Source organism: Nicotiana attenuata, chromosome 12 (genome assembly GCF_001879085.1).
Source record: "Nicotiana attenuata strain UT chromosome 12, NIATTr2, whole genome shotgun sequence".
Lineage (NCBI taxonomy): Eukaryota > Viridiplantae > Streptophyta > Magnoliopsida > Solanales > Solanaceae > Nicotiana > Nicotiana attenuata.
In genome coordinates, this window is record NC_032000.1 from 13,234,890 (window position 1) to 13,246,891 (window position 12,002).

The following is a 12,002-nucleotide window of genomic DNA, read 5'->3' on the forward strand; positions in this document are numbered from 1 at the left end:
TCATTGTTAGGTGTTTGTCCTGATATTCTTATCATATTTGGCTTTGTTATCTCTATAAGGAAAAGATAATATATTTACCATAGCTTCTTTTAGAAGGAAATTATAAATCTCTCATATTTGGCTAGTCCTTTTTCTTGGAGGAAAAGGTTTGAACTTCTACAAATTGAGGATTATTTCTTCTCATTCAGTAGCATCCACAATGTAATCATATGGGGTTTGAGAGTCTTGTTTAGGGGGGAAATTACGGGACAAGTGTTAACCTACCACTTGTGTTTGCCTTTTTATGAGATTTGTTCTTCCGATATTTTGTACTTTTTTTATATAGAGGATTGCTCATCTCCACCTGCGGACGTAGGTCAATTGACCGAATCACGTTAAATATTTCTCTCTTTTGGTATATTTTTTGTTATTGTATCTTCGTTTAAGGTTTGTTTTACTAGCTTCCACGTGACACCTAATTATTTTGATCCTAACAAGCATTTTACTATAATAGTCAAGTTTTCTACGAAAAACTATGTTATAATATATATTATCTATAATAATACTTTATTATAGTAGCTAAAAAATATCGAAACAAGTTATAGAGACTTTTGATTGTATTAACTTTGCCTAGAAGCAAAGTTGCACCCATTTGCATTGGAAACTTAGAACTTGGAACTATCAAAAAAAATAATTACTTAAATTTTATAGTCGACATAGTTTGCATTTTTCAAGGATTAGTTAAACACATCCCTCATGGCCAGATACTTACATTCATGCGCCTAATGTACGGAAATCTTGTCTTTCGAGGAAAACTAAAATTAAAATAATGACTTGTAATGTGTGAACCACCAATTCTCAAAATATTGGGGCTTGAGAAAAACTAATTTGACTGCCTTTATAAAATTGTACACTAATAAATAAACAAAATTTGTCCCCTTGGAACTAAGGTAGAGGTTTCTTGTTAGTAGCAAAAGTTAGGGTTTAATGTCGGCCATAAACAAAGATACAACACGACATAATCCTCATATTCTTATAAACTCCTAATTACAACAAAACATACACTTCATTTTCCTAATTAGTCAAAATTGTATTCCCAACAACTATATTTTTCTACTGATATATATATTTGGGAATCACTATATAATAATAGTAAACTAATTAAGTTAAAATAAAACCTAAATAAAGGATCTTGGTTTTCATGGGCGAATTGACTTGTTATGTATGGGACGTCGTCTTCTAACCCAATGATAATCCATTGTAAAGAAATCAGAAGTGTCTTTCCCTTCAACCCACTCTTGTCTTGTCCCTTTTCTTGCATGCACCATGATTGCAGCTTGATCTTGTTCATGTTCTTTACCTAAAGAAGTCACAAACATGACATTAGTTACTTTCTCCGATCTCGTACGGTCAAACATCTCTATAACGACCTCGTTTGTTTTAAAAAAATTTAAATGTTGTAGTAAAGTATTGTTGAAGAGAACATATATTATAACATAACATGAAAACTTGGCTGTTATTGTTAAGTGTTGTTATAGAGGATGTTAGTATAAAGATATCTGACTGTATATTAATAATTTTGACAAACTAATGAATTTGTTTCAAAATACTTGACGTTTTGGAAAAAAATAAGAGATTATTTGATAAGTACGTTTTTTTTTTTCAAATATGTTTTTACTCTAGTTAGTGTAGTGTTAATTAAGTTAGATGTTTACAGAGAGACAATTGAAAGTTTATATATAAACTTTTATGATTAAGACTATTATAAATGTCTTTCTTAAGAAACGTAAAGAAAACATTTAAGAAAAGATCTTATGAACTAGAGGAAGTATTTTAATTAAATTTGTTAGTCAAAAAGCGGACAAATCGTCGAACTAGTTAAACTGCGAAGTTAAAAAGTAGACAATTCGAAACATAAATTGCGTACTTTAAGATTCTGCACCATATAATATTAAATTAAGTAAAAAAGACTACGCATGAAATTATGGAATATCAGCATATCATTGGAAACCTTAGTTAGTTAGTCAAAGTACAAAGATCCTTCAAAATATTAAACTTTTAGGCCATATTATTTAAAAAATGATGAAGCTAGTCCTGTACTTTTCAGTTTTAACGGAAGAAACTTGTATTTATCTCTTAGATATGAACAATATATACGTCATGCATGAAACCAGTTAATGCTATTGTTACCATACAAGATTAAATTGATAATACATATATAGACGCAAACAGGGGCGAAGCTACACTTTAGTAAGGGTGGTCAACCACCCTTTGTCGGAAAATTATGGTGCGTTATAGGTAAAATACCAGGTTTTAGAGGTACATAACATATATTGAACATTTTTTATCGGGAATTTGTTTTTTCTTTCTTTTAAATTTGAACACCCTTAGTAAATTTTTGGTTTTGCTACTGGACACACACATAAAAATATACTCTGCATGTTTGCAACACATTATCATATAGCGAAACCAAAAAATTAAAAAAAAAAAAAAGGTGCAAATTACCTGGTAGTAAAGCTTGTTTTGCAGTATTGAATGGGACCAAATGATTTGGATCTCCCTTGCTTTTCACCTGCTTCATACAAAAAACAACATGTCATTTACATTACATGAAAAAGCACAACCATATACTGGAAAATATGAAAAGAAAAAAGAGGGAATCCTAGCTTATATAATACTCAAGAATATAAAGGAAAATAGAAAAACAAAAAGTAAACTCATTACATTTGGCTGTTCATTGAGTTTCAGCTTTCTAGGACTTGAAGAGAGAGTCATCTTCATTTCATGATCTGCCAAAAATTACAATAAAATGAAGTGCATGGAAAAAAAAAGACTAAGGGATAGAAAGAAAATGATGAAATACCTATCAGTGGAGCAGCAAATGAAAATGAAGATAACATGAATAATGAGAAACAAATGAGTAGAGTAGAGATGATTCTGATGATTTCCATTCTTATAGTTAATTTGTTAACGGGCTGATGTTGTAATTAAAATGAAAGTGTCATTCTTTTGGGAATGAAGGTTTCAATTTATAGCAGTCAAAGAAGGAAGGAAGGAAGGTAAAGGGCTAAAGGCCACAGAGTCCAAGGAAAAGAAGGGAGAAAGAAAACATACACAAAGCACAAAACTCAGAGTTTCAAAAAATAAAGTAGATGTAAAAATACATATTTTTTGAGTTTTTTGCCTTTTTAGGAACCTTCACACCATTTAGGTTGATTTTGTGTTACCTAACATCCTACCCTTGTAGGACCATTCATCCGTGTAATAAGAAGAGAGGTTATAATATGCTGACAAAATTGTTACATTTCTTCACGTATGTCTGTCTAGCAAATCCGATGTGATAATTTAATTTAATTTCTTTGTATTTGTGTTATCGGAGCCAGCTTACATACACCTCGACTAGTTCTATATAGTATCTATTATCTCTGACTAACAAGGCTACTAGATGACCATGTTCACCAAGATTTGAACAGATGAAAGGAATCACCTAGTGTTTTTTTCTCCGGTAGAATTTGAACCAAAGACTTGATGATAATTTAAGTTATGTTTTGAAAGAAAAAGAAGTTCATGACTTGCATTGTCCTCTATTCCTTTTCTTCTTTCATCTTTGGTTTTTCTCAGATGTTTCTTTTGTTTTTGGTACATTATAAGATTTCAAGAGAAATCCCTTTCAAGAATCTTAGCCCCCAATATCATGTATTTCATGCAAATACAAAATAAAATAATTTCATATTTTATCCCAAGGTTATTATCTTTATCTCTGATACCAAACGACCCCCGAAAGAATTTGATACTTTCTTCTCCATACAATTTGCGAGGATTAAATAAAGCCCAGTTGGAGGTCATTAGGCCACTGAAATCAATTGAATTGTGAACTCTCAAATCACTGAATTGTTCCTCTGTATAATTGTGTATAATTAATGTATAATATATGTATATGGCTAGAAAAAGTAAACAGTGAATATAATCGGATGTTTGTGTAAACACAACAACGGATATTCAGAGATAATTTTTAATGGTCAACACAATGGGCCTTGACCAAAAGAGTGAAAGGACAGAAATTTCCTAGCCAAGGCCTTGCTTCATCAGGCATTCCTACAACATGTGGGCTTTGTTCCCTCAATAAATGAGAAGCCCACATTTGTAAAGAATTACATGTCCAAAATTGCAAAGAACAAGAATCACTGGCAGTGACCAGAGAAAAGAAGGGACCGCTATGTGCGGGATCCGGGGAAGGGCCGGACCACAAGTGTCTATTGTACGCAACCTTACCCTGCATTTCTACAAGAGGCTGTTTCCACAGCTTGAACCCGTGACCTCCTGGTCACATGGCAATAACTTTACCAGTTACACCAAGGCTCCCCTTCAGTATCCGATTCTATTGGCCCAACTAATTCAGATTCGCGCCTAGTAAGTCCACTAACAACAAATATATATGGTAATAACTGATAGTAGCTAACCCAATCTGCAACAATATACATACTAAGAACTCCCATCAAGTGAACAGTAGATGAGTATAGGATAGAATGTATAAGGAAAATAAAGATGCAAGAAAAGTTTACATCTGCAGCCTCCATGTTTAATAAAACAAACTCTAAAGCCATGTAAAACCTACCAAGAATAGCATGCCACCCCCTAAGAGAATATCAACATGTATACTTACAGTACTCAAAATGTTCAAGATTTAAGCTTTTGTATATTTTGCACTAAGATCCTTATAAATAGAATAAATAAAATAAAAAAGAATTTAGAATCTACAACACAGAAGGCCCTGCCTCCAACCCTTTTGTTTCCGTAAACGCCTCCTTTCTGCCTTTGCCATTCTTATTGGACTGCTATTCCATTCATTTTGTAAACTGCAAAAAGAACCGGAAAATGTTAATCACAAGTTACAAATCAGGATTAACTGGAAATGAAAAGGAAACTTAAGTAGAAATGACACTAGGTAGCCACTCTAAAGGGCTGCTATTTAGGAAGTAGTCGGTGTGTCCTGAATTTCAGTTTAATTTTTCAGCGCAAAAATGTTTTGAGTTGTCTTGAAGTAAAGATTTTTAGTTTAAATTTTCAAGACAAAATAAGTATTGGTTAATCTCTAAATAGCATCCCTGAGAATGGTTATCTGTGCACTTGCCCGAAACTTAAAGCATGAGAAGTAGCAAAGCATTACACTGGGAAGGCAAAGGATCTGGCACTGGTTGTGCTGGCGTCTGATCGAAGAGAGATGCTCCCAGAATACGATATAGGCCCTGAGTAAGAAATAGAACCTGATGCAGGAATTACAGAAAAACTTGCCTCTCCATCCGCAAAATGACCTTGGTCACCTGGTGGAAAGTTATCAGAGAGTTTATCTTCAGGATTAGCCCCATTTTGGGATTTTTGGTGAACAATGTCAGCAGTATTGTCCACACTGTTATGAGCTTGACTAGCAGCTGAAAGACCATCATAATTCCCATCCTTGTGAACGGCGATGACCTTTGACATGAGAGAATCTTCAGGCAAATTTTCAACACCTTTTTCCTTGCTTTTGTTGGAGTCTGGCTTGGTCGAGTTGAAGTCGAAAATACTAGCTCCAGTTTCCTTCTTGCTATTGTGAAATAAGTTGGAAGCTGGACCACTGTTGTTTGTCTCATCAGCTGCAGAGACCGCTGCAGTCTGGCTTTTCAAAGTTGCTTGCTCAGAAGGCATCTGCAGTTCAAGAAAATAAATCCTCAAAAATTATCAACCAAAAGAATGTGTCCAAAGAATATACGCCTATACTAATAGGTCTATCTGTAAATATAATAGGAACATACCTGATCAGGTTGCAGAGCAGAATGATCACCATCAGAGTTAGCTTTTTGAGAATTATTAACTTTGGACTCCTCCAAACGAACCACGTTATTAGGAGATGATGCCTTTTCTGTTGCACTAGTAGCTTTTCCATTTGCACTACATTTTGAACCAAAAATCATCATCAAATCCTCAAGATAAGAATCCTTATCAGCATTTTTGTTGGCATTATCTTCTGCGGAGGGATTGAAACCATTTGGAACAGTAGCCTGCTCTTGTTCTATATCATGACTCACAACGACATTCTTGGCGTCTTCGACAGATGAATCTTTCAATACAGATGAACTGAGCGACCCCTCATCGACACTTTCCCTTGTGTTGCTCTGCTGGTCTTCATCAGCACCAACAGAAACGGACGTGCTAGGTTGATCATCTTTCCAGCTTTCAATTAAAACTTTATCCACTGCAGGTACACCTTCATCCATGCATATATCTTTAACAATGTTAAAGTTACTCTCTCTGTAGCAAACTGTCAATTCAGGCAGATCATGATCGGTGACACCTTTATCGCTATATAAATTTGTGTTATTCTCAAACAACTCTGAGTGAGAGGTAAAAGGCGAATCAGAGTCTATGGTTTTATTTTCTTTGTGATCAAGGAAATCAACAATCATGGAGCACTCATATTCTGGAATATTCCATGGCTGATCTCGATCTTTTGTATCACATTCAAATGGATTTCCACCCCTCTTGCTATGGATAATATTAGACAAACCTCCATTTTGATCATCCGTCACACTTGCAACATCAATTTCATTTGTATTACTTAAGGGAAAGTCACAGGCAAAAGGATTTCCACCTCTCTTGTCAGCGATTACTTTCGACATGTCCGCATTTTGATCGTCCCTCACACTTGAAGCCTTAATTTCATTGTTGTTATCAAAAAATATAGAGTCACCAAGTTCAGGAACTTTCCAGAATTCATTCCCATCTTCAGTGTCGCGCGCCAAAGGGTCTTCGCTATGACCATGGACATTTGTATTCGCAAAGTCTTTTGTTGGAAAACCTAAAGAATCTTCCTCCTCGTAACCATTTGAATGACTTAATATCCCGTTCTGATTTCCCTTCATGGTAGGCTTCTCTTCAGCTGTGTCAAGGACGCTGTTGTTGCATTCAAATGTTTTAGAATCATGCACAGAGACTAGGTTTGAATCACAAAACAGAGGATGGTTATCTGCAGTCGAATTTAACTTCTCAATGCAGGGATCAAGATTTGTAGGAATAATACATTAAAAACTATCAAAAAACTCCCAAAGTAAATATATCTTAGAAACAAATATAAGACAACATGACATTTCAACGCTTATCAAGTGAATTTTTATTACTTGAAACTAAAATAGGAAAACATAAACGTCGGTTGAGTACTATGTTACAATAACAACAACAACATACCCAGTAATATCCCACACTGTGGGGTCTGGGGAGGGTAGTGTGTACGCAGACCTTACCCCTACCTTGTGAGTATAGAGAGGTTGTTTCCAATAGACCCTCGGCTAAGGAAAGCATAAGCACCATATTAATGAAAATATAGACAAGAAGGGACAGTACCAAAAAGCCATATAAAAGCAGAATAAAAACAACAAGACAGTAAGGTGATTAACAATGGAAAAAAACAACGGTTAGTCATAAAAACTTGAGTACTATGTTACAATGATTCTTCAATTTCCTTAGCGTACCCATGTCAATCAGGTTTGATACGAGTACTTCGTGTTTTTTTTTTACTTTGTACTTATTTTCAAAACACACTAAAAACTGCAGTGCACAAAGAAGAAACAGGAGTTCGAGTACACACCAGATTTCATGGTTTGCATCAGCTGGTAAAGTCTGGAGAATCCTCAAAAGCTGTGAAGCAAACATCAAAGTAGCCAGGAAGAAACACAGACTCAGAAACCTGTGTCAATATAAATTTCAAGAATATATTTAAGAACATTGGCTGAAATCTCCTGCAACTTCCCAGAATCAGAGCAGATTTTAACACATGCCCAGCATAATTTTGAGGAAAAATGCTAGAATGCCAAATCACACTAATAATACTGAAAATAGTGGCCAAGAATGCCAAATGAAGCAAACTTGGCTCAACTAGGGGTGTGCATTCGAATCGGTTTATCGATAAATCGAATCGATTATTTGTTATCGGTTTATCGATTTCGATTTCGATTTCAAAATTTTCCTTATCGAGTTATCGATTTCGATTTTGCCCTCTTCGGTTTATTGGTTTATCGATAAACCGATAAGAAATACAAAAAAAAAAAATTAATTTATTTTAATTATTTTTTTAGTTTTTTTTTTATTTTTATTTTTTTTGCCCTTATTCTATAATACCCTTTCCTTTACCCTAAGTCCCTAACCCTATTATTTCATCTACAAAATTTAAGGAATGATCATATTTAAAGCTCAAAGGAATGAAGTTCAAATTAATGGAAAATAGAATTAGCCGTGATGATGTATTTTTTTTATACCGTAGGAGTGTTGGTGGCATACATTTGATCCCTTAATTTAGTTTCGTTGCATGTGCTTGTTGACACAATTTTAATGTTATAAACGGTGTTCGTTCTTATTTTAGCTTCTTTTGGTCCATATTAGTTAGGCGTGTTTTTAGTGATATACTTTCCGTGGAATCCCGCAAATTTTCTTATTGGTGTAATCGATAACCGAATCGATAAGCCCCAAAAATTGATAAATCGAAATCGAAAAAATCGAAACCTTATTGAAACGATAACGATAAGCATATGTACAAATCGATAATCGATAAGTAATTATCGATAAGGGTCAAAATCGAATCGATAAATTGAATGCATACCCCTAGGCTCAACAGGTTAGAGATACCACTACGGCAGAGTATTCCACGTTCACGTATGGTCGGCAAAGGGTCGCACCCAAGGGATGTGGGTTTGAGATACCACTATCTAATATATATCAACCTTTAAAGTTTAATGATCCGTTTAGTGGTGGATCTACTAGACGCAGCGAGTTCAACAGACTCTATGTGTGTGTGAGAAGAAAAATATTGGCACATATAGTAGAACCTCACTGACTATAAATCCTGAATTCACCACTTGACTAGCTTACAGTGAATTGATGAATAATTAAACACAACTAGAAAAAAGTTCAAATTAACTAAAATTCAATTCAAGAGAATAGTTCAACCTCATGGCCAGAAAACAGGTGAGGCTCAGACTTATATGCCACTCATAAGTTAATATTCTATTCAACATAGGATTCCCACTTTTTGCAGAAACTCAAAGAAACCAAAAGGTGCTAAATCATCTCAATCATAAGATGCCCATAATGTAAATTAAAACAAAGTAAAATCAGTCAGACGTCATCTTTATTTTATCTTTTAGAGACTTTCTTTAGTTCAAATTGTGTTCCTTTCAATAAAATAGTGAATTTATGTTTCAATTGCCAAAACCACCAGGAATCTTAACTTTGTCCACTTTTGAAGAAAAAGACAAGAAATGGTCACCCTTTTGAAAAATTTGTACAAAGTTCAAATGAGTTCATATTAAAGATCAATCTCCACCATCCATTTTGTTCTTTAGCTAAAAAAAACCTAATCATTTATAACTAAATCTATATTCTTTAATAACAAAATCTCTTCATAAAGAGTTAACAAAAAAAATTAAAAAGAAAAAGATTTCTTCACAATGATACATTCTGACAGGTTGTCATGGGATCCCAAGAAAATTCACAATCTCATAACCCATAAGAAAAAGAATTACTTTTTAATTATTTAATCAAATGATTAGCATATAACTTTACCTGGCTAAAAGTGGATCAAAGGAATTTTTTTCTGCTTCTGGTTCCACTGCAAAACATTAAAAAACACCAAATTTCATCAGATTAAAATACAATATAATTTTATAAATACACAAATAGAAGCTTACTACTTAAAAAAAAACTATTTAAAAAAAAAAAAAGAAATACGAGGAAAAAAATCCAAACTTTGTCATGAAAATTGAAAATCCAACAAACTAATATGAAGAATAATTCAAAGATTTGACACACAATCTCCAAATACACTTAAAACTAGCAAATTTTATCAAATCATAGAAAAAAATAGAACCTTACTACTTAAAAAAGTTCTTAAAAATAATGAAATACGAGTAAAAATCACATCTTTGCCAAGAAAATTGAAAAACCCAATTGCAGAATCAAACTAAATAAGCAGATCAATCCAAAGATTTTAAAAACAATCTCCAAATACACAACAAATTCGAAAAATAAAAAAACCAAACACACCTTAATTTGTCTTGTTGTGAAGAAGAAGAAGAATAGAGATGAGATGAGATGAAGTCGGACAGTTAATATACACTTAGCTTACAAAACGACAAAAGATCATGCCGTTTTGATTTGCTTCTTTAAGGAAATATAGAAAGAGAGAAACTGTATGTGAAGTTAGAAAACGCAATGAATGTGAATGAAAAGAGAGAGTGGGAAGCCAGCAAATATTAACACAGGCTGTGTTACACAGCTACCCAAGTTTACATAAAAGGTCAACTCTTTCTCTCTCTAAACATATAGTATATGTATATGTATATGTATATGTATATATATATATCTGAAAATAACAGTGTGCAATTAATGTAGGGATACTTATCTTGTATAATGGTGTACGTGAAAAAAGAGAGAACAGTTGGTGGCGGTCATAATTCATAAAGGTGCAGAGCACGAAGAGGAGCTTATAAAAAAAACACATAAAGGGGGGAAGGGAAAGAAAAAACAAAAAGAAATATATATATACATATATATATATAAGGGGCGGCAGAGTTACCGGAAAAACAGATCAGCCGATTCACTACTGCGGGGACAGAGCAGTATTAAATCGAAGGGATCAGATCCATAACTAATACTGTCGTAATAAAGACTGCAATCTAAAAAAGAAACTGTAGTAGAGAGGAGGGTGGGGGTGGGGGTAGTGGGGGTCTGACAATGGAATCTTGGGGGGGAGGGGGGATGAAGTGGAGAAGATCAGAAGAATGGAAGAGCTGACTTTGTTTTATTTTTATGGAGAGAAAAAGGACAAGAGATGGTCAAAAAGGTAGGTGAATTGGATTGGATTGGAGCTGTTTGGTTGTGATTTCTCACATTTTTGTTTCTTTTCCCTTATATTTTCATAAATATAATATTTGGTTGGCTGCATAAAAATTAAAAAGTATTTCTGTATAGGATTTTCGTGTAACTATCTTTTCTTTTTTAATTTATCCCAAAAATAATATATTTTATATTTAAAGATAATTTAATTTAACTTTTTTTATATTTAGTGTATAAAAGAACTGCACTATCAAATTAAATTGATATATAAGAGATCGTTTGGTAGGGTGTACAAGGATAGTACTAAATATATGGTATTAGTATTATTGGGGTTGTTATGCTGTAATTATTTCTTATCAACTGTTTGGTTTGGTGTATTAAAGGTTGTAAAATGATAGTTCTACCTTTATTCATGCTTATTCATGTATTAAAACCCATAATATTACTAATAACATGATTTGATATGTACAAATATAGTAGTGAATGAAGTGTATAACTACCGAACAAGAGATCCGTAATACCAAGGTTAATATATGTATTATTTTCCCTAACTAGTATTAGTACCCGCACGATGTGCGGATGATATTATGATCATGCTAAATTCTATAAATTAAAAAGAACAGTTTATATGAATAACTATTGACAAAAACTTAAATATTATAATCTCATATATAGCCGATGGTACAAACAAATAAAAATACAATATGATTCAAAAATAAATACTCCTTCCCTTTCAATTTACATAACATATTTTTCTTATTAGTCTGTTCCAAAAGAATGACACGTTTCTATATTTGGAAATAATTTAATTTTAAATTTTTTATTTTACCTATTTTACATATAATGAGAAGTTCTTACATCCATGCAAATATCATGGCTCCACAAAACTATTAGGATCATAAGTTTCAAAAGTTTTCTTTTTCGTTCTTAAATTTCGTGCCAAGTCAAACTGTCTCATCTATATTGAAACTGAGTGAANAACAAATAAAAATACATTTAGTAATACAATTTAAATTATAAAAATATATTATATTATTATCTCGATATAATAAATTCTCACATTAACATCAACTTCTACCAACCTAAAATTATACGGTGACAAAATATATATACATACATGATAATTTATTAACAAACAATAAATTCTACTTGTGGAGTTA

At 33.0% G+C, this 12,002-nt stretch overlaps 2 protein-coding genes across 9 annotated transcripts; both read right to left on the reverse strand.

Moving 5' to 3' along the window:
* On the reverse strand, positions 853–3,155 carry LOC109236163. 2 transcript variants are annotated; one of them, XM_019402373.1, is made up of 4 exons: positions 2,843–3,155; positions 2,704–2,768; positions 2,485–2,554; positions 853–1,339 (listed from the first exon to the last, which is right to left on the reverse strand). In XM_019402373.1, exons 1-4 carry the CDS (start codon positions 2,928–2,930, stop codon positions 1,179–1,181), a joined length of 384 nt encoding a protein of 127 aa, XP_019257918.1. In that variant the 5' UTR covers positions 2,931–3,155; the 3' UTR covers positions 853–1,178. The 2 variants fall into 2 exon arrangements, with proteins under 2 accessions (XP_019257918.1, XP_019257919.1); XM_019402374.1 differs by having other exon boundaries at positions 2,485–2,551; positions 2,843–3,151.
* Positions 4,475–10,810, reverse strand: LOC109235317. Of its 7 annotated transcripts, none has more exons than XM_019401383.1 (6): positions 10,583–10,810; positions 9,571–9,616; positions 7,601–7,650; positions 5,772–6,909; positions 5,147–5,664; positions 4,475–4,835 (listed from the first exon to the last, which is right to left on the reverse strand). In XM_019401383.1, the coding sequence occupies exons 4-6, from the start codon at positions 6,876–6,878 to the stop codon at positions 4,727–4,729; spliced, it is 1,734 nt and encodes a 577-aa protein (XP_019256928.1). In that variant the 5' UTR covers positions 6,879–6,909; positions 7,601–7,650; positions 9,571–9,616; positions 10,583–10,810; the 3' UTR covers positions 4,475–4,726. The 7 variants fall into 7 exon arrangements, with proteins under 7 accessions (XP_019256928.1, XP_019256924.1, XP_019256926.1 ...); XM_019401379.1 differs by having other exon boundaries at positions 5,772–6,982; XM_019401381.1 differs by having other exon boundaries at positions 7,601–7,699.

Bases quoted from the DNA above. Each gene is read 5' to 3' on its own strand.
- LOC109236163 (XM_019402373.1), bottom strand. From the start codon at position 2,930: ATGGAAATCATCAGAATCATCTCTACTCTACTCATTTGTTTCTCATTA. The intron at 2,555-2,703 runs GTAATGAGTTTA...TTTTGTATGAAG, and splicing joins AACTCAATGAACAGCCAAAT to CAGGTGAAAAGCAAGGGAGA. The intron at 1,340-2,484 runs GTAATTTGCACC...TGACTTCTTTAG, and splicing joins AAAACAAGCTTTACTACCAG to GTAAAGAACATGAACAAGAT.
- LOC109235317 (XM_019401379.1), bottom strand. The intron at 5,665-5,771 runs GTATGTTCCTAT...CTTGAACTGCAG, and splicing joins CTGCTCTGCAACCTGATCAG to ATGCCTTCTGAGCAAGCAAC. The intron at 4,836-5,146 runs GTAATGCTTTGC...TTCTTTTTGCAG, and splicing joins AGATCCTTTGCCTTCCCAGT to TTTACAAAATGAATGGAATA.